Genomic DNA, 21,743 nt, shown 5'->3' on the forward strand with positions numbered 1-21,743 from the left:
GGCCGAATCGCGGGGGCCGGCTAAACGCGTGCGGGGGAGGTAGTTTTTTCCGGCCGAGCAGAGAGGTGGTTACGTTTGTTGAAGGACACCAGCTGCGGAATTTGCGGCTTTGGCAGGTGGGTGAAGAGGGGAGGCCGGGCTTGGACCTCGCGCCTGCACGTTGCGGGACCGCCCGCCGTTTCTGGCCGAGGAACAACTCGAGGTCTTAGCTTTGGAAGAGAGAAACGGTGGGGCATGGGAAAGGAGCTAGAAAAAACGAGGGGCGCAAGGGGGCGGCCAGCGGGTGAGAAGCCTCGAGGTGAGGCGGATAGGTGCGTCGAAGGGCTCCCACAGTTTCCGAAGACCCTTAGATTGCATTCGCCGGTGGAGAAAAATGAGGCCCTCCGCGAAGCGTCCCCCGAGGTCACCCAGTGACGTAATATTGGACGAGGACTAGGGCTTTTGATCCCCATCACCGGCCGAATTAACCTCTTTTCTTCTGTATGTCCATAGCTGTTTGTTCCCACCGAGCTGTGCTTAGGAAGCTGGCCAGCCGGGTCTCCTTTAGGTGCACTGCAGCCTTTTTCAAAGCGAGTGAATGTGGCCCGGCCCCTACAGTTCGCCAGGCCCGCTGTAAAAGGATTAGATTTCAGTCTGTAGACGATCAGCGGGAAGGCCTTTCCTAGGAGGTAGCCAGAACAGAGAGCCGTAAACTCCTTGAGTGCAAGAGGGTGCTTCTGTTACCTGAGTGGTTCTCACTCATCTTTGCCTTCCTTACCTCGTGATCTCACCATTACAGGTAGGTGTTAAGTTAGAAAGGAAAATAGCAATATCGAGGAACAGAGAAAGTAACAAGAGCTACTGGTCACTTTGGACCTTTAATAAAGTGACCATCTCACAGGTGGAGAGAGGCACGGAAGGATTAGTTACATTTAAGAGCAGTTAGTGGCCGGGCGCGGTGGCTCACGCCTGTAATCCCAGCACTTTGGGAGGCCGAGGCGGGTAGATCACCTGAGGTCTAGAGTTCGAGACCAGCCTGAGTAATATGGCGAAACCCCGTCCCTACCAACAATACAAAAATTAGCCGGGCGTGGTGGCACTCGCCTGTAGTTCCAGCTACTCGGGAGGCTGAGGCAGGAGAATCGCTTGACCCCGGGAAGCGGAGTTTGCAGTGAGCCGAGATTGCGCCACTGCACTCCAGCCTGGACGACAGAGCGAGACCTTGTCTCAAGAAGGGCAGTTAGCAGCTTAATTAAAACATACCACCATTTAACAACATTAAATCACAACTAGGAGTCTTACAAAGGGCACTGTAAGCACAAGGGTTCCTTTATCTTTGCCCTAAAGTAACCTGCAGCGTGCTGAAGAGTGCAGAACCAAATTTTTCGACCTTACTCCATTATCTCACCAGCAACAATCCCGTTCCCCATTTGGCCCTCCATTTGAGCCTCTCAAGAGTCCTCCTCTTTTAAGACCCAGACTAACTTGATTGATTTCAGTTCTTGAACCATGCACTTCCCTGCAGTCAGAATTAGTCTTCTGTGGGATATCACAAAACATCAGCCTTCCTCCCATATTGTGTGTAAATTAAAGGGAAATTTAAAGCGCAGTAGTATTGTTGGGCATATCCTCCTAAAAAGTTTAGTTAGATGTAATGTAGTGGAGGAGGTTTTCAGTTAATGGTCAAAGTTAATCCCTTATTTTCCGTAGCGTTTCTCCTAAAAACCTACTTCACATCCTAAGAAGTGAATCCAAAAATGTATCATGAAATGAATGGAGCGGGAGAGTGGCGGGGGTGGGGACGGGGCGGGGGGGGAGTATGTCTTTAGTAAGTTTAGTAAGGTGGAACAGTTGATAGCTACATTATAAAGTTGCTTTTATCGCTTCTGTTGGCTAAGATCAAGTGTATAAAGTTACTTTTAATGGAGATTTTCCTACTTGGGCTAGACTGGCCAAGGTCTCTGAAGAGGCCTCAGGAAGTTTGGATTTCCTTCATTGCTCCAAGAACCTTGAAACTTGAAAATTAAGGTCATTTTTCTCAAATTTTCACTGCCAATTCTTTACATAAGAATGCCTCTGAAAGCCTTTGAATGGGGGAGTTCCAGTTTCCATAGCAATGACTCCCTGACAGATATCTCCCTCTTCTATTTCATCAAGACCCAGCTGATTCACTGTCACTGCCTACCAATCTCGACCGGACCTCGACCGGCTCGTCTGTGTTGCCAATCGACTCGGCGTGGCGTCGGTCGTGGTAGATAGGCGGTCATGCATACGAATTTTCAGCTCTTGTTCTGGTGACCTTTTGAATATGTCTTGTCTATAAAAGAAATTCATGCCTTTGTAAAATACACAGGGACTATAGATTAAGCCGCCGTTGCTATATATTCTTCCAGAGTTTTTTCTAATACACTTACTATTTTTCTATTTCATTTGCTGCAGTATTTTTCAAACTTTAGCATGCTTTAGAATTATCCAGAAGCCTTATTAAAAGATTCCTGGACCCAGAGTTTCTGATTCAATAGGTAGGGCCTAAGAATTTGCACTAACAAGTTTCCAGTGATGCTGGTGCTGCTGGTCTAGGGACAAGACTCAGAGAACCATTGACGTGCTTTATAAAATCCAGAAATAAGATTTTTTCTTACAAAATTTAACGTTACTTGGGACATCTTCCCATGTCAGTACACAAAGATCTGTGCAAATTGTGTGTCGTTTAATGGAAACCATCATTTTTTAATCAGTCTTCTATAGATGGACTTTTAAGATTTTCATAAACAGTATTTCATTGACCATCTTTGAACCACACAATGTGTTTCCACTTTGTAATATTTCAATAAGGGTAAATTCCTGGAGAAAAAAACCAGCTAGATGAAAGGGTATACTCATTTTATAATTCGATAGATACTGCCAAATTGCACTTTCTGAAGGTTGTAACACTTTATTTTTTATTTTTTTTTTGAGACGGCATCTGGCTCTATCACCCAGGCTGGAGTGCAGTGGCGCGATTTAGGCTCACTGCAAGCTCCGCCTCCCGGGTTCATGCCATTCTCCTGCCTCAGCCTCCCGAGTAGCTGGGACTACAGGCGCCCACCACCATGCCCGGCTAATTTTTTGTATTTTTAGTAGAGATGGGGTTTCACCGTGTTAGCCAGGATGGTCTCAATCTCCTGACCTCGTATCCACCCACCTTGGCCTCCCAAAGTGCTGGGATTACAGGCGTGAGCCACCGTGCCAGGCTGTTTTTACCAGTTTATACTCCAAGCAACAGAGAGAGAATTCTTGTTTTCTCACATACTTAATACTACTAATTACCATAATTTTATTTTTGCTTGTTTGATGATTAAATATTGATCTGATTTTACATTTCTTTGACTAATAGGTTGGTTATTCTTTTATGTTTTGTCTTTTTGTTTTTGGCTTTTTTTCTTATATTTTCCCTTCCCTGAGATGACTTAAATATTTCCCAATGTTTTCTTCCAGGACTTTTTGGTTTCACTATTTACATTTAAATCTTTTATCTATTTTGGTGGTGGTGCAAGGATTCCAGCTTCCTTACTACCACCAGTAGCTATTATTAACTCCATTTAGTAAATTATCCCTTCTCCCTTCTCCCATGGAGGTCCTAAATTACTTATAACAAGAAAAATTGTAAAAGTAGGGATTGTAATTGAGCTGTTCAGTTGATGGTCACCCGTTGAGAATGTTTGAAAAATACCAGCTCCAATTTTCGAGTAGCCTCAAAATGGATTAATTCAATGGACCATGGTGTGATGGAGCCAGGAATGAAAATATTAAGCTGTATTGGGTCAGAGAATGAACTTAGCAGGGGCTATTGTGTGATTTGATGTATTCTGAGGTGTTCATGAAATAGCAATCAAGGTAAAATCCTACTTCCAAAAGTTTTTCTTACCAGGAAGGCTTTTTCCACCATCTTTGCTACTGCTGTGTTGGGTGAGATATAGATAAAAATTTACAGTATTTATATGCAGTGACCTCGAGTTTTTAGACTAAAACAAGACGAAATTTATTTACTTTTAAATTACATCCAAACCAATTTATTGTTGCTTTCTTTCTTTTAAAAGATTGAAATCATGGCAGGTCCAGAAAATGATGCGCAATACCAGTTCACTGGTATTAAAAAATATTTCAACTCTTATACTCTCACAGGTAGAATGAACGTAAGTATTGATAACTTTAAGCAGTTATATTTTTAAATAATATAGATGAAACAAGAAGTCTTGTTTACTTTTTTCTTTCTTTCTCAGTGTGTACTGGCCACATATGGAAGCATTGCTTTGATTGTCTTATATTTCAAGTTAAGGTCCAAAAAAACTCCAGCTGTGAAAGCAACATAAATGGTAAGTTGACATTTAAACCTTTATAACTTAGCCATTTTGATGTTAGGATTTTTCCCTAACATTTACTATAAAAATAAACCACTGTCATTTTGCAAAATTTATAGCATACAAGAAAAAAAATAGAGGCCTAGTATAGTGGCTCATACCTGTAATCCCAGCACTTTGGCAGGCCAAGGCAGGCAGATGACTTGAGCCCAGGAGTTCAAGACCAGCCTGGGCAACATGATGAAACCCCATCTCTACCAAAAAACAAAAATTAGCCAGGGTGGGAGAACTGCTTAAGTCCAGGAGGCAAAGGTTGCAGTGAGCCGAGATCATGCCACTGCATTCCAGCTTGGGCGAAAGAGCAAAACCCTGTCTCAAAAAAAAGAAAAAGAGGCTGGGTGCAGAGGCTTGTGCCTGTAATCCCAGCATAATGGGAGGCCGAGGCGGGCGGATCACCTGAGGTCAGGAGTTTGAAACCAGCCTGGCCAACATGGTGAAACCCCACCTCTACTAAAAATAAAAAAATTAGCCGGGTGTGGTGGCAGGCGCCTATAATCCCAGCTACTCGGGAGACTGAGGCAGGAGAATAGCTTGAGGCCAAGAGGCAGAAGTTGCAGTGAACTGAGATCACACCATTGCACTCCAGCCTGGGGGACAAGAGCGAGACTTCGTCTCAAAAAAAAAAAAAAAAAAAAGAGAAAAATATTGCCCATGTCCCAAGACCCTAACAATTTTTGTTGCATGTATTTTGTTTGGTTTCCAGTGACTATGATCATGTCTGTAATTTCGTCTTATACCAAATACATCTTCAATTTGAATGCATGTCTGTTTATAAATATATGAACTATTTCAGAGAGGAACTCTTGGCTTCCATTAGAATTAGTAATACTACAATGAATGCTTTTGAGCATGAAGCCTTGTCTGTATCTAGGATTGTAGTCTTAGGCAAAAGTGCTTTCCCAATTATGGGGTACCCAGCTTTGTAAATGGGTGTTTCTTTTGCCCAGCCAATGTGAAAGGTAAGTTTCTGGTTTTTGCTAATTTGATGAGTAAAGAAAATTGTGTCTCTTGCTTTTTGAAGGACATGTTTTTCTGTGTGTTTACTATTTGCATTTTTCTTGAAAATACAATTCATCCTATACATGTTTTTATTTATCAGTTGGGTGACTTGGAATCTCTTTATCTAATCATTAACCAACCTTTTATATCAGTTGCAAATACTTCTTTTTCTAGTTTCCAATTTTTATGTAATTCTATCTTTTCCTTAAATCCCCATAGGTTTTATTTTCTTCTTCTAATCCTCCAACCCCCATTTGCCCATCCTTTAAATGAGTAAATATCTGTTGTGTTGGCAATGGGTGATATGTGGAAAGCCCAAATGCCAGATCTTCATCTGCTGTAGCTCTCATTCACAGATTTTTTTTTTTTTTTTTTTTTTTTTGAGATGGAGTTTCACTCTTGTTGCCCAGGCTGAAGTGCAATGGCATGATCTTGGCTCACTGCAACCTCTGCCTCCCGGTTCAAACGATTCTCCTGCCTCAGGCTCCCAAGTAGCTGGGATTATAGACGCACACCACCACGCATGGCTAATTTTTTGTATTTTTAGTAGAGACGGGGTTTCATCATGTTGGTCAGGCTGGTCTCAAACTCCTGACCTCAGGTGATATGCCCGCCTTGGCTTCCCAAAGTGTTGGGATTACAGGCGTGAGCCACCATGCCCAGCCCGGATATTTTTCTTTTTGAGACTCTAGCTCTTGCCCAGGCTGGAGTGAAGTGGCGCGATCTCGGATCACTGCAACCTCTGCTTCCCAGGCTCAAGTGACCCTCCCACCTCAGCCTCCTGAGTAGCTGGGATTTCAGGTGCATGCCACCACACCCAGCTAATTTTTGTATTTTCTTTTGGTAGACAGGGTTTTGTGATGTTGCCCAGGCTGCTGTCAAACTCCTGGGCTCAAGTGATCCACCTGCCTCAGTCTCCCAAAGTGCTGGGATTACAGGCATGAGCCACTGTGCCTGGCCTCTTCTATGCTTAAGAGCTTTTCCAATCTCAAAACAGTTGACCTTAGGGACTGCATATCCCAGAATGCAGTGATCACTGGCTTATTCCTGACAAACAGGTAGTATTTTGCCCAATTTTTTATATTAATTACCTCCTAACTTCAGGAGGGTGGTAGTATCCCCATTACAAAAATGGAGAGGCCAGGCGCAGTGGCTCACACCTGTAATCCCAGCACTTTGGGAGGCTGAGGCAGGTGGACCACCTGAGATCAGGAGTTCGAGACCAGCCTGGCCAACATGGTGAAACCCCATCTCTACTAAAAATATAAAAATTAGCCAGGCGTGGTGGCAGGCACCTGTAATCCCGGCTACTCAAGAGGCTGAGGCAGGAGAATCACTTGAACCTGGGAGGCAGAGGTTGCAGTGAGCCAAGATTGTGCTGCTACACTCCATCCTGGGGGATAGAGCGAGACTGTGTCTCCAAACAACCAAAAAAAAAAAAAGATGTTACTTTATATGCTAGACTTTTCCAATAGTATACCTTTAGGATCATACTAAATTGTTGGTAGCTTATTTGTTAAAGGTGGAATGTTAGGTTAAAATGTATTAATCTGAGGCCAGGCACAGTGGCTTACCCCTGTAAGCCCAGCACTTTGGGAGGCTGAGGTCGGTGGATCACTTGAGGTCAGCAGTTTGAGACCAGCCTGACCAACATGGTGAAACCCTGTCTCTACTAAAAAATACAAAATTAGCCGGGCGTGGTGGCACATGCCTGTAATCCCAGCTACTTGGGAGGCTGAGGCAGGAGAATCACTTGAACCCGGGAGGCAGAGGTTGCAGTGAGCCGAGATCACGCCATTGCACTCCAGCCTGGGCAACAAGAGCGAACTCTGTCTCAAAAAAAAAAAAAAAGTATTAATCTGAGATACACTTTAATTTTTTTGGTGTTACGTCTTTGACAGTCTAATACGCATTCAGTTTCAGTGGGTTCGTGTTATCTTAGTAATTCTTGAATGTCTTAAAAGTAAAGCTGACCACATTTGTATCTAAACTGTTTGTTTGCTTTGTTTATAGGATTTTAAACTGTCTACAGTTCTTAACCTCATCTGTTAAGTTCCCATGCCTGGAGAAGCTAATGCCAACTCAACATGTGATAATTCAATTTGTACAATAAATTATGAACCTGGAAAAGCTGGTTGTCTTTATTTACAAGATATCAAAAATATAAAAACTGTACAAAATGCAACAAAGGCAAAAACTGGCAGTGACTTGGTCTAAATCTTTTAGTTTCCCAAAGCAAGGCTCAGTACTAGAGGTAAGCAACTGAAATGTCTGTCTGACTTCAAGTGTACTAGGTTGTATGTAGCTGTTTTAGCTGAAGTAGAACATGGAAGCTAAATTTCTTCACCTGGTTTATCGAGTGTTTGGGTGCACTCAAAACTCAACAGGTATATAAATTCAGATGTCAGTGGGTGGCTGTACTTCATCTAGATCTAAGAAAGGAACCCTACCTAGTTACATACATTCCACTAATCATGGGCCAAGAAAAAAAAAGTTAGTGGATCATTTAACATAGTTTTTGAGTGCCATACAGTAACTGTTTTTACAGCAGAAACATACATGCTCATAGAATTCTTCAGCTAAAATTCAAGATGATAGTATATTTCTGAGTTTGAATCTTGAAGCAGGATGAATTATTGAAATCAACTTTTTTTCTAAACGTAATAAATTAAAATAGCATTTGAACAGAAAATGCATAGTTTCCACACAATCCAAAGCACCATAAATGTCCCCTCCATGATCATAATACCTCTTATTCAACTAACGGAAATTAGTCAAATGTGGTTGCTATAGAAACGTGGAACTGTCCTGTTCACATTTTCCAAGCAGCATACTTCCAGATCCATATAGACAAAAACATTCTTTGTAGCTTAAATATTAATCACTGAGGTATTTGCTTTTAGTCTCCCTTTTTAAAAACAGTAGCTTCCAAAAGGTCTTTAATACCGATGGTTTATTGTGGACTATAAGCTCCTGCAGCTAGAACCAGGTTTCTTCGAGTAAAATGAAGGTGTACAACTGGTGTTGATTTGGTCATATACGTTCCCAACAATAACTCCTGTGAATTCTCAGGTAAATTTATATGCCCAGTGGCTGTAGTAAAGTCATCGGTCTCTAAATCTTCAAAGGCTTTGATAGCATCCCATAATCGAACTGTATTATCCATTGAACCTAAGGGGAAGTCAAAGGAAACCATTAGTTGCATCCATCATATTTACATTGGGACATTTTGTCCAGTATACTTTATGTATTTACTGTACATTTTGGGTGAAAAATCTAAACTTGACCAACAACTCTATTCCTTTCTAAGGAGCATTTCAAGCGGTACTTTAACCTGAGAAGTGACTGATGTAGGGTGACACTCTGGAATCAGAGCTAAAGGGAAGCAAAACCTAAAACATAAGGACTTAGTTTTGCAATCGTCAACACTGTTTCCTCTTAACATAGCATTTACCATAAAGCCATTAATAGTCATTTACCTGATGCCAAAATTTCACCATCTCTACTAAACCTAAGTGAACAGACTGTATCAGTGTGGCCTTTTAATTCTCCAACCATCAAACCATGTCCAATATCCCAAAGAAGCACTCTGCCATCTGTTGCTCCTGTAGCCAGGAATCTCCCATTGGGAGAAAATGTCAAGGAATGAATTGGTCCCTAGAAAAGAAGTTCATAGAAAGGATCAAAGTAAAGTATGTCTAGGAAAATAAGACAAAATTTTAAAGTTTTGTAGTAATGGTATCTTTAAAATTTATGTGTCACTTGTTTAAAAAAATATTTTTATCTTGAAAGCAACCTTGGATGCTGGAATAGTAAGAATGTAAAATACCTTGTGTCCAGTGAAGATCCTTACACAGTTACCATTCAGGACGTCCCAGAGCCGCACAGTTCTGTCTGCAGAGCCCGTAGCAACATAATTAGAATTTGGATGGAATCTGGTACAATTCACATCAGCAAGATGGCCGGCAAATATTCTTAAAGGCTGATAGTGGTCTGTAGCCCAGAGCCTTTTATAAAGTTATTGAAAGCAAAAGATGACAATTAGTAGATAACTGTGAAATGCCAAAAATCTATACAAAATAAATACAGAAACATCCATATGAAAAGTTAGTTCCGAGTGGGCCCCCCACTTACTAGTTAACTGAGGGGAAGAAGAATGAGACTCACAGTTCTGAGAGTTCATCTGGTACAATTTTTTTTTCTTAAGCTGAGGTCTTGGCTGGGCATGGTGGCTCATGCTTGTAATCCTAGCACTTTGGGAGGCCAAGGCAGGTGGATCACAAGGTCAGGAGTTCGAGACTAGCCTGACCAACATGGTGAAACCCCGTCTTTACTAAAAATACAAAAAATTAGCTGGGCGTGGTGGCGCACGCCTGTAATCCCAGCTACTCAGGAGGCTGAGGCAGGAGAACTGCTTGAACCCAGGAGGTAGAGGTTGCAGTGAGCCAAGATGGCGACACTGCACTCCAGCCTGGGCAACCGGGCAAGACTCTATCAAAAAAAAAAAAAAAAAAAAAGCTGAGGTCTTTGAGGTCTTCCTCTGTTGCCCAAGCTGGATTCAAACTCTGGGTTCCAGCAATCCACCCACCTAAGCCTCCCCAGTAGCTGGGACTATAGGCATGTACCACTGTAGCCAGCCAAAACTTAAGTTCTAGAACTCCAATTCTCTGTATATTATTCTTCCTCCCCTATTCCTAGTCTAAACCACAGAAAAGTATTTTCCCCTAGTTCTGGCCACCAAATAGTTGTTTTGAGACAGTCTCACTCTGCCATCCAGGCTGGAATGCAGTGGTGCAATCTCAGCCCACTGCAACCTCTGCCTCCTGGGTTCAAGCAATTCCGCCTCAGCCTCCTGAGTAGCTGGGACTACAGGCATGTGCCACCGCACCTGACTAATTTTTGTACTTTTTTTTTTCTTCAGTAGAGACGAGGTTTCGTCGTGTTGGCCAGGCTGGTCTGGAACTTCTGGCCTCAAGTTATCTGCCCTCCTCGGCCTCCCAAAGTGCTGGGATTACAGGCGTGAGCCACTGCACCCGGCCCCAATTTCAAATAAGTTATAAATGCAAAAGCTTCTCAGAAAGTTGATCCTCAATAATGGAAGTGTAAATGAATTTGGCTGGCTGTGTAATTCCCAACAAGAAACCATTCTGTTCATTGAATAGACCCAGTCATAAGATCACAGTGTTCTTACCGAGCTACTCGGTCATGGCCCCCTGACACAAAATAATATCCATATGGAGAAAATTGTGTGTCCCACACTGGATAGTTGTGTCCTTTATATCCCACCAAACAAGTAAATGTTTGAAGGCTCCACAATCTAACAGTTCCGTCCTCTGAAGAGGAAAGCAGATAGTTCCTGAGAGAAGAGAAGGTGATATATTTGACTCCCAGAGTAACCTTTGGTCAGCTGCCCAGTTTTATATATATTTGAATACATTAAATATTTTATATACATTTGAATATTTTATATACATTTGAATATATTAAATATAGCTAACATGCTACATATATCTCACTTTTAATTCATACACGCAATTCACAGTAGATATCAATTCAAAGAACTAACCAAACTAATGTTAACCCTGACACTCTACATATACCAAGCACCTACTGAATGAGGTAATATGATACAAAAACTTAGGGAAAATCACAGTTCTTTACAAGAAAAAAAATACCAGGGGTAATTAACCAAGTATAGTCAAATAAGGTCAATTGAGAAAGTTTAAGAAATGTGATATGTCACTTAAAACTCAACAATTTTTGACCCTAAAATAAAGATGCTATTTTCCTATGCTGTGTAAGCTATGTTAAGAATTAAAAAGGAAATGTCGTTTGAAGAAAAAAAAACACTACAGACAATGCTAATAATTATCTACCTTTTTCAAGGATAAACACAAAAGACTGATAGAAGGTATTACAATTTTCACTGAAATCAGACGTTTCCCTCAAGTAAAAATGTATCATCTGGCAAAACCTTATCAAACAACAAAAAACCTAATTCTCAAAGTTTCATAATGAGGAAACCTTGATGGATGGAAAGCTATTATCTTTTTTTCTTTTCTTCTTTTTTTGATAAGGAGTTTTGCTCTTATCACCCAGGCTGGAGTGCAGTGGTGCAATCTTGGCTCATTGCAACCTCTGCCTCCCAGGTTCAAGTGACCTTCCTGCCTCGGCCTCCCAAGTAGCTAGGATTACAGGTGGGCGCCACCACACCCTGCTAATTTTTGTACTTTTAGTGGAGACGGGATTTCCCATGTTGGCCAGGCTGGTCTCAAACTCCTGATCTCAGGTGATGCGCCTGTCTTGGACTCCCGAAGTGCTGGGATGACAGGCGTGAGCCACCGTGTCCGGCCTGAAAACTATTATCTATCCAAGTAATATACTGACAGTATTATGAATACAAAACACCCTCCCCCCATTTTTACAGTGTTAGAGATCATGAAAAATAGGCAAATACTTATACACATAGGATGACATTGTAATCATACACCTAAAGGGAAGCAAAACCAATTTCGAATTTCCTTTTTCATTTACTCTTAGTACTTTTGATTACAGAAAGATAAATCCTCAATTACTAGCTAATATGCCATTAATGTCAGGAATTTGTCTTAAATTTGATGAAGCAGCCAGAAGACACAATGCAGGGACCCAATGAAGCAATTCAACCCCTAATGGAGTTCTATAAAACTAAAGCTTTGGTTGGTTATTTACCATTGGGTAACAAATAAAAATAATTAAAAAAAAAAAAGAAAATACTATAGCTAATTTTTAAAACCAGTAAGCCCTGAAACTGTGCATTTTGATTCTATAAATTTGAGTATACAGGCCGGGCGCAGTGGCTCACGCCTGTAATCCTAGCACTTTGGGAGGCTGAGGTGGGCAGATCACCTGAGGTTGAGAGTTCAAGACCAGCCTGACCAACATGGAGAAACCCCATCTCTAATAAAAAAATAAAATTAGCCAGGTGTGGTGGCGCATGCCTGTAATCCCAGCTACTCAGGAGGCTGAGCCAGGAGAATCTCTTGAACCCAGGAGGAGGAGGTTGCCGTGAGCTGAGCACTCCAACCTGGGCAACAAGAGCGAAACTCTGTCTCAAAAAAAAAAAGTGAGTATACATTAAATTGCTACCGTATACAAACACCAGGATTCAAAGATGAATTAGCAAATGGCAAGATTCTAAAAGATAATGAACGTCAGACAACCATGAGATTTTTATCATAATTTTCCCAGCATTTGCATAATGTTTCCAGTAGTTAACTTTTATAATAATTTCAATATAACATAGCAGTATTTGATTTTTACTGTTTGTATTTTACCTATCTGGACTGAAGCTGGCTCCATAGACAGGCCCACTGTGACCATACAAAATCTTCAACTCACTTGCTGTTTTCTCATCCATGATTCTTTCTAAGACATCATCTGATTCTTTGTCTATGAGACTAAGATCTAAAATGGTCCAGAAATATTGACGTTTTAAAAGTACATTCATCAAAACTTTTAAAGTAATCATATCACAGTTCAGGAGAGGAATTAACATTTGAAAATTTCCTCCTATATACAAATCACACTGTGCTAATCCCTCTCAATTAGGCAGTATCACCTCAGCATGTAAGAGAAGAAACTGACGTTCAGAACAGATAATTTGCTAGAGTGCACACAGCTACTCAGTGTGGGAACCAGGACTGAAACTCAGTTTTGCCCACTATGCCACAGTGTTTCACAAAAATGAAAACTATGGGCCAGGCATGGTGGCTCACACCTGTAGTCTCAGAACTTTGGGAGGCCGAGGCGGGCAGATTGCTTGAGCCCAGGAGTTCGAGACCAGCCTGGACAACATGGAGAAACCCTGTCTCTACAAAAAATAAAAAATTAGCCAGTGTGGTTGCACACACCTGTAGTCCCAGCTACTCAGGAGGCTAAAGTGGGAGGATCACTTCAGCCCAGGGACTGGAGGCTGCAGTGAGCCGTGATCACACCACTGCATTCTAGCCTGGGCAACAGAGTGAGACCCTATCTAAAAAAAATTTAAAAATTAAAATTAAAAAAAAAAAACCTATGGAAATATTAAAATAATTTAAAATATATTGTTTTATTTAAATAATATAGTTAGTAAAAAACTTTATTTCAGGACGGGTGTGGAGGCAGGAAAATCGCTTGAACCCGGGAGGCAGAGGTTGCAGTGAGCCACCTATAATTCCAGCACTTTGGGAGGCCAGACAGGCGGATCACCTGAGGTCAGGAGTTCGAGACCAGCCTGGCCAACATGGTGAAATCCTATCTCTACTAAAAATACAAAAATTACCTGGGCATGGTGGTGGGCACCTGTAATCCCAGCTACTGGGTAGCTGGGGAGGCTGAGGCAGGAAAATCCCTTGAACCTGGGAGGTAGAGGCTGTAGTGAGCCGAGACTGCGCCACTGCACTCTAGCCTGGGTGACAGGGCGAGACTCTGTCTCAAAAAAAAAACAAAAAAAACTTTCAAATAAAATCCTGACCTTATTTGTTCTTTTTTAGCCATTTGTATGGCTAAAACAGGAAGTACCATCCCTTATTTAAAGGTTTTTTGAGATTTACAAGCAATCATAAAATGTTAGATTTTTAACTTTAAGTTTTTTAGCCTAATACTCACTCATTCTACAGATGAGAAAACTGAGGCCTAAAGAAATTAAACCAGTCTAGCACCCCAGTCACTCCAAAGCTTTTTTCACTGTTGGGAATGTTAGAATCTTGAGTTAAAGTAAAATCAAGTGAATTTCTGTAAAGAACACAATCTTCGTATAGACTAATGGCAAGTTCACATTCCAAAAGGTCATCTCAGTTACCTGATGCTTGTTTGACACTACGAAGCTTTTTGGGTGTTACAGACCACACTCTGACAGTTGAATCTGCAAAACCTCCAGCAATCAGACTAGAATCATCAGTGACATCCACTGCAGTAAGACCCTGCCAATAAAAGGGTTAGACTAAACAACACTATTTTAGGGTATTTAGAGTTAGGAAGCAAATGTTAATCATTTTCACACTATACTAAATATATCCTCAACCCTCTATTTTAAGGAATACATAAAGACTTTTAAAATTCTTGATTTAAAATATTGGCCACGCCTGTAATCCCAACAATTTGGGATGTTGAGGCAGGTGGATCACCTGAGGTTAGGAGCTCGAGACCAGCCTGGCCAACATGGTGAAACCCCATCTCTACTAAAAATACCAAAATTAGCCGAACAGGGTGGTGGGCACCTGTAATCCCATCTACTTGTGAGGCTGACGCAAGAGAATCACTTGAACCCAGGAGGCAGAGGTTGCAGTGAGCTGAAATCGTACCACTGCACTCCAGCCTGGGCGACAGAGTGAGACTCCATCTCAAAAAAAATAAATAAATAAAATAAAATATAAAATATTAAGTTTGGCCAGGTGCGGTGCCTCATGCCTGTAATCACAGCACTTTAGGAGGCTGAGGCGGGTAGATTGCCTGAGCTCAGGAATTCAAGGCCAGCCTGGCCAACCTGGTGAAATCCTGTCTCTACTGAAAAAACAAAAATTAGCTGGGCGTGGTGGCTCATGCCTGTAATCCCAGCTCCTCAGGAGGCTGAGACAAGAGAATCACTTGAACTGGGAGGCGGAGGTTGCAGTGAGCCGAGATCGCACCACCGCACTCCAGCCTGGGTGTCAGAGCGAGACTCCATCTCAAAAAAATAACATTAAATTAAAATAGTAAAATAAAATAAAGTTTATATGGCTGGGCACGGTGGCTCATGCCTGTAATCCTAGCACTTTCGGAGGCCAAGGCGGCCAGATCACTTGAGGTCAGGAGTTCAAGACCAGCCTGGGCAACATGGCAAAATCCTGTCGTACTAAAAATACAAAAATTAGCTGGGCATGGTGGCTGGTGCCTGTAATCCCAGCTATTCAGGAGGCTGAGGCTGAGGCACAAGAATCGTTTGAACCCGGGAGGCAGAAGTTGCAGTGAGCCAAGATCTCACCTCTGCACTCCACCCTAGGTGATAGCACAAGACTCTGTCTCAAAAAAAAAAAAAAAAATTGATAAGTAAGTTTACATAAGTACTTAAACCAAGTTCAACAGAGATGAACCACAATTTGCTCCTCCTCAAAGGCTAGCAGAATTCTGATCAGTGAAACAAATGCCATTAAACATTGCCTTCTATCTATTCTGTGCAGTATCCAATTCTCTTTTCCTGAATGCTGTCTTTAAATTGTATTAAGAGTTTAAGGGTGCGGTGGCTCATGCCTGTAATCCCAGCACTTTGGGAGGCCGAGGCAGGCGGATCACAAGGTCAGGAGATCAAGACCATCCTGGCTAACACGGTGAAACCCTGTCTCTACTAAAAAATACAAAAAATTAGCTGGGAGTGGCAGCGTGCGCCTGTAGTCCCAGCTGCTGGGGAGGCTGAGGCAGAAGAATGGCGTGAACCTGGGAGGTGGAGCTTGCAGTGAGCCGAGATCACACCACCCCACTCCAGCCTGGGTGACAGGGCGAGACTCTGTCTCAAAAAAAAAAAAAAAAGAGTTTAAATAATGAACGAAACTCCATTTTAGCTAAGACATTTGTTTCTCTCTTAATGTTAAATCATCATTCTACATGACTCCCCAGGCAGAAATCACCCAATTTTTTTACCAACCTGGTAAGCATTAAGAAATGTATAGAAACAAATGGAGGGTAAGCAGTCTGGCCCAAGGCGTACTCGTTTGGTGGTTTCTTTCATATTCATTATCTTATCCAATTTATCTGAATCTTTCAACTCAGGAAGAGGGATTCTGTGAAAGAAAGAGAGTCAAAATTACCTTTTGACTATTAACAAACTTGAACTCTCTATAACATATTGTCTCATACCTCCACATACAAGTTCCTGAAGTTTTTTCCTCACCTATTCTGAGGTGGAGCATTGGGATCTTGTTTTTTGCTTTTGGATCCAATACTATCTTTTTTAGGCTTCTTCTTTTTAGGTTTTCCTTCTTCATTTTCTCCCTCTTCATCCTCATCATCCAAAGGTACCTCAATTTCTGGTTCTTTTAATAAACCAAAAAATACCTACAAGTCAAAAGAGCCAACATTTTTTAAATTATTTATTCATTAATACACCCAGTTTACATCTTGATAGGATAAATCACAATTACAAAATAGTAATTTACACTCTGAAGCAGGGTTCTGTACTTGTCTACCCAATAGCCATTCTCCCCTTTTTCCTTACTAACAGAACCCTCATTTTATTGGAGTAGCAATGTGCTCAGTTAAATCATTTCTGTTCCCAGGCTCCCTTTCAGCTAGGAATGTCCATATAAGTATATTGGGTACGGTTGTATCAAAAAAAAAATTGTTTTCCTGATTAAAAAGGGAAAGCTTCAGCAGAGATATGCCTTTTGTCCTCCCCCTTCTTCCTTCTTGGAACGGAGCTGCAATGCTGAAACTGCAACAGCCATTTGTGAGCACAAAGAAGAAAGCCACATTCTAAAGATGGTGGACCAGAAACCAGAAGGAGCCAGGGACCTTGATGGCATTGTGGAGCCTTCATGCCAGCCCTGGAAGGCCTTCCTCTGAAATTCATTTTATGGGAGAAAAATTATTTGTTTCAGCCACTGCATTCAGGGTTCTATAAAATGCAACCATACCCAAATTGTCACATATAAACATCACCCTTAGAACACAAAATTTTATATACAGTATAAAATTGTTTCCAAGCGGCCAGGCGCAGTAGCTCACGCCCATTATCCCAGAACTTTGGGAGGTGGAGGCGGGTGGATCATCTGAGGCCAGGAGTTCAAGACCAGCCTGGCCAACACGGTGAAACCCCGTCTCTACTAAAGTAAATACAAAAATTAGCCGGGTGTGGTGGCGTGTGCCTCTAATCCCAGCTACTTGGGAAGCTAAGGAAGGAGAATCACTTGAACCTGGGAGGTGGAGGTTGCAGTGAACTGAGATCACGCCACTACACTCCAGCCTGGGTGACAAGAGCAAAACTCCGTCTCAAAACAAACAAAAAAAATTGTTCCCAAGCTAGCTATAAGAAAAATGTGTAACTTATGTAGATGGAAATGCTACAATTTTTCATAATCTGCATTATAGAGTTCTTAGGTTCATTCCCATACCTTTGATTTGTTTGCCTCTCGTTTAGCCTCTCCTGCCAAACTTCCCACCATCGCATCTATCTGTTGCTTACTACGCGGCATCCCATCAAAGATGTCAATGTAGAGGTGCTCCTGAACTATGTTCCATATCTGATTGTTCTGTTTCTCCTGAAGATGCCTCTTCAAGAGTTGGTACGAGTCACGGGAAATACGCAGAACAAATTTACTTGTTCGAAAATCCAACATGGTCTCATTCCCTTTCATGTGTTCCTTTTTGGTAAGACTAGATAATACTCGTAGGTCATCCTGGTAATAACATTCCTGATCTCCATGGAACCTGTTTCAGTGATTTTAAAAAGTCATTTTTCAATGTAATCATTAAGGGATCTGCCTTTCCCCCATATACTTATAAACCATCCCAGAATATTTTCAATATAGTAGTCTAAATAATCCTGAACTAAGCTGTAGGATAAGAAGTAACTCATTTCAAAATGACCATAATTCAGTTTCTGAATTTATTCTAAAAATGAACAAATGTAATTCTCTAATGAAATGTATCACAAACATTTTAAGAAAAGAACTTAAATATCCTAAGTGAAAAATAATATACCCACCATTGGTAGACAGTTTCTTTAGAATGGAGACATTTAAAAGAAACTGGTAGACATTTGAAAATATAAGAACCCTTGCTTTACTAAATGTTATGGTTTCTCAAAACCCACTTTTAAAACTTCTATTATGAAAATTTCAAAGGTATACAAAAGAGTATAATGAACTCAATGTACACATTACTCAGCATCTCAACATACATAACATTCTCATAAAACCCATCATTTTTAATGATTTCCTATATTCATTGGAAACATGTACCAGACATTTTTAAAATATCAATACTTTAATATGATCACTAAACAACAAAGTGGAAGTACTCATTGTTGATACCAAACAATGAGTACTTCCACTTACTCACTATTACCAAAGACAATAAAATAAAGCCTTTAGCCTTGATAACAACTAGTAAATTTAAATGTACTTTTGTTTTTACAGCTCTTAATTTTCCTAAGGAAGTAAAATTAAAGACAATATATTTGGCATTCACTAAAAAGAGCAATCAATGCAAGAACATTTTTAAAACAACGACTAAACATATTAGGGCTCCGGCTCTGATAAACACATAGCCAACAGATTTCTAAACTGTTAACTATGTTACCCCATTACAACTCATCAATATATGATCTAAGATTTGAATAAAATTAGAAATCTCAGCTCTTATGTCAGTAACTGCCCATTATCCTCCTGTAGTGATGGGGTCCTGGCAAGGGGTGAGACTGTCCATAATGGGAAGACAGAGAATCCCCTATGATATTCCAGCTTCCTATGTGGGGAGAGAGCTACACCATGAGACTGGAAGAGCAAAAAGGTTTTTCCTTCTCTTTTAGAGACAAGTTCTTGCTCTGAAGCCCAAGCTGGAGTGCAGTGGTTCAATGCAGCCTCAAACTCCTGGGCTCAGGGATTCCTCCTGCCTCAGTATCCCGAGTAGCTAGGACTGCTGTGCCACCATACTCGGCTAATTTTTGTTTACGCGATCTCAGCTCACTGCAACCTCCACCTCCAGGGCTCAAGCAATTCTCATGCTTCAGCCTCCTGAGCAGCTGGGACTACAGGCGCGCGCCACTACGGCCGGCTAATCTTTTGTATTTGAGTAGAGATGGGGTTTCACCATGTTGGCCAGGATGGTCTCAAACTCCTGAGCTCAGGCAATCTGCTCGCCTTGGCTTCCCAAAGTGTGGGATTACAGGCATGAGCCACTGTGCCTGGCTCAATTTTTGTTTACTTTTTGTAGAAGCAGGATCTCGCTCTTTTGCCCAGGCTATGTTTTTGTTTTTTTAAGTGACAGCGTCTATGTTGCCAAGGATGGAGTGTTTAGATGACAGTACTTTAAAGAGAAATTAGCTTCTAGAGTAGAAGTTCTGTCATCAGCCTTTCTTATTTTTTTTTTTTCAAAAGCACTTGGCTACAGAACATTTTGCTTTATATACTTCCTATTAGGCATCCTAGTATAATGAATTTACTATAATGGCATAGAAGCCAGGGGTGCTAAGTTCTACTGTTCCTCTATTACTATTACCTTGTGTTAAATGATAAATCTTGACTTCAGGCTCTATTGCTTGTATTAAACATTTCTCATTCAGGCCAGGCCCGGTGGCTCACACCTGTAATCCCAGCACTTTGGAAGGCCAAGGTGGGCAGATTACCTGAGGTCCAGAGTTCAAGACCAGCCTGACCAACATGAAGAAACCCCGTCTCTACTAAAAATACAAAATTAGCCAGGCATGGTGATGCATGCCTGTAATCCCAGCTACTTGGGAGGCTGAGGCAGGAGAATGGCTTGAACCTGGGAGGCGGAGGTTGCGGTGAGCCAAGATGGCGCCATTGCATGCCAGCCTGGGCGACAAGAGCAAAACTCCATCTCAAAAAAAAAAAAAAAAGAAAAGAAAAAAAAAGAAAAATTATTATTCACACTGCTAAGCACGCCTCCTTTTTTTTTTTTTTTTTTGAGATGGACTTTCGCTCATTGCCAAGGCTGGAGTTTATAATGGCGCAATCTCAGCTCACTGCAACCTCCGCCTCCCGGGTTCAAGTGATTCTCCTGCCTCGGCCTCCCAAGCAGCTGGGATTACAAGTGTCCGCCACCACGCCTGGCTAATTTTTGTATTTTTAGTAGAGACACGGTTTTGTTATGTTGGCCAGGCTGGTCTCGAACCCCTGACCTCAGGTGATCTGCCCACCTCAGCCTCCCAAAGTGCTGGGATTACAGGCATGAGCCACTACACCCAGCCTGCCTCCTTCTTAAATACTCCTTTCCCTTGGCTTCTATAACTCAACTCTCCCCTGGTTTTCTTCCTGTATATCTCTTCTACTTGGCCACTAAATTTGGAGCTCCTTGGGCCTAGCCCACTGACTGACTTATTTCATACTCTCCCCTAGTCAACCTCATCCATATCCATCAATATTGCACACAACTCCAATTAATAGTTATAGTCCCTACCTCTCTTCTGAGCTCTCATATCATCTACCTATCAACTTGACACTTCTTAAATGAGTCAAAGGCATATTCAAATCAGAACTCAAAATTATTCCAAGGCCTGACAAATCAAGTCCTCTTCTAGGGTTTTCTGTATCAGGAATTGGCTCCCCTATCCAGCTGGAGAGGCCAGAAAACTGGAGATTTCAATGATATCTCCATCTCCCTCACCTCCCTAGCCAATCTATCAAGTGTCTCATGACTCTGTCTACTTCTCTTCACCTCCACCACAACGTAGTCCAGTGTTTCTCAACAAGGGTGCTACTAGCATTTTGGGCAGGGTAATTCTTTGTAAAATGGGACTACCTAGGTGCACATATTAGAACATTTAGTATTCCTGCTTTTCCGCCAAGTCATTATGACAACCAAAAATGCCTCCACACATTTTCTCTTTTTTTTTTTTTTTTTTTTTGAGACAGGGTCTCACTCTTGTCATCTAGGCCGCAATCTCAGCTCATTGCAACCTCCATCTCCCAGGTTCAAGCGATTCTCCAGCCTCAGCCTCCCAAATAGCTGGGATTACAGGAGTGAGCTACCACACCTGGCTAATTTTTGCATTTTTTTGAAGAGACTGAGTCTCACCAGGCTGGTCTCAAACTCCTGAGGCCAAAGTGATCCACCCGCCTCAGCCTCCCAAAGTGCTGGGATTAAAGGCGTGAGCCGCAGCGCCGGGCCACCTCTACACATTTTCAAATGGTCTAGTGGAAGGAGCAATTCCACCCCCAGTTGAGAACCACTGCAATAACTTCCAAAACTTGTCCCTATAGTCATTCTATCCCCCATTTGTTTTCCCCACTGCATATAGGTCCTTTCAAAGTATATATCTAATAATGACATGGTCCTTTAATGACTCTGTAGCAGAAATGACTCTGTAGCAAAAAGGCTTCACTCTCCCCAAATACCCATTTTTCCTGTCTTCCTCCATAAAAGAAAACCTGAATATCAGCTGGGCACACAGACACTTAGGTAAAGACCACATTTCTTATTTCCCTTGTAGCTAGGTGTGGCCACTGACTGTTAAGATATAAAAGGAAGAAGTGTGTGCAGTTTCCGTGTGCCCTACCCGCTGAATGGCACACTGATGTGACTGCTTAGAGCAGGAAAACCATCTTATGCCACAAGATGGAAATTGCATGAAAAGCATGGGAGAGCAACAAGACCGAGGGAGCTTGGAGCCCTGGTAATGAAGAACCCACC

General features: G+C 41.7%; 2 protein-coding genes across 2 annotated transcripts in view; one reads left to right on the forward strand and one right to left on the reverse strand.

Moving 5' to 3' along the window:
• On the forward strand, positions 1-7,508 carry ATP5MD (ATP synthase membrane subunit DAPIT). Its single transcript, XM_003255423.4, has 4 exons — positions 1-116; positions 4,059-4,154; positions 4,242-4,334; positions 7,392-7,508. Exons 2-3 carry the CDS (start codon positions 4,068-4,070, stop codon positions 4,329-4,331), a joined length of 177 nt encoding a protein of 58 aa, XP_003255471.1. The 5' UTR covers positions 1-116; positions 4,059-4,067; the 3' UTR covers positions 4,332-4,334; positions 7,392-7,508.
• TAF5 (TATA-box binding protein associated factor 5) overlaps positions 7,498-21,743 on the reverse strand; it is a 20,576-nt gene continuing 6,330 nt past the window's right edge. The window contains exons 3-11 of the mRNA XM_003255421.3: positions 17,483-17,798; positions 16,264-16,427; positions 16,018-16,153; positions 14,200-14,320; positions 12,695-12,824; positions 10,570-10,734; positions 9,208-9,385; positions 8,858-9,035; positions 7,498-8,549 (exon numbers count right to left, since the gene is read on the reverse strand). Coding sequence (XP_003255469.1) covers positions 8,332-8,549; positions 8,858-9,035; positions 9,208-9,385; positions 10,570-10,734; positions 12,695-12,824; positions 14,200-14,320; positions 16,018-16,153; positions 16,264-16,427; positions 17,483-17,798 — 1,606 coding nt within the window. The 3' untranslated portion in view covers positions 7,498-8,331. The remainder of the gene's footprint in view (positions 8,550-8,857; positions 9,036-9,207; positions 9,386-10,569; positions 10,735-12,694; positions 12,825-14,199; positions 14,321-16,017; positions 16,154-16,263; positions 16,428-17,482; positions 17,799-21,743) is intronic.

Source organism: Nomascus leucogenys, chromosome 3, assembly GCF_006542625.1.
Source record: "Nomascus leucogenys isolate Asia chromosome 3, Asia_NLE_v1, whole genome shotgun sequence".
NCBI lineage: Eukaryota > Metazoa > Chordata > Mammalia > Primates > Hylobatidae > Nomascus > Nomascus leucogenys.

What these genes read in the sequence shown, in the direction of transcription:
- ATP5MD (XM_003255423.4), top strand. Translation starts at nt 4,068, where the DNA reads ATGGCAGGTCCAGAAAATGATGCGCAATACCAGTTCACTGGTATTAAA. An exon ending in CTCTCACAGGTAGAATGAAC is followed by an intron (nt 4,155 to 4,241) that starts GTAAGTATTGAT and finishes TTTCTTTCTCAG; the next exon opens with TGTGTACTGGCCACATATGG.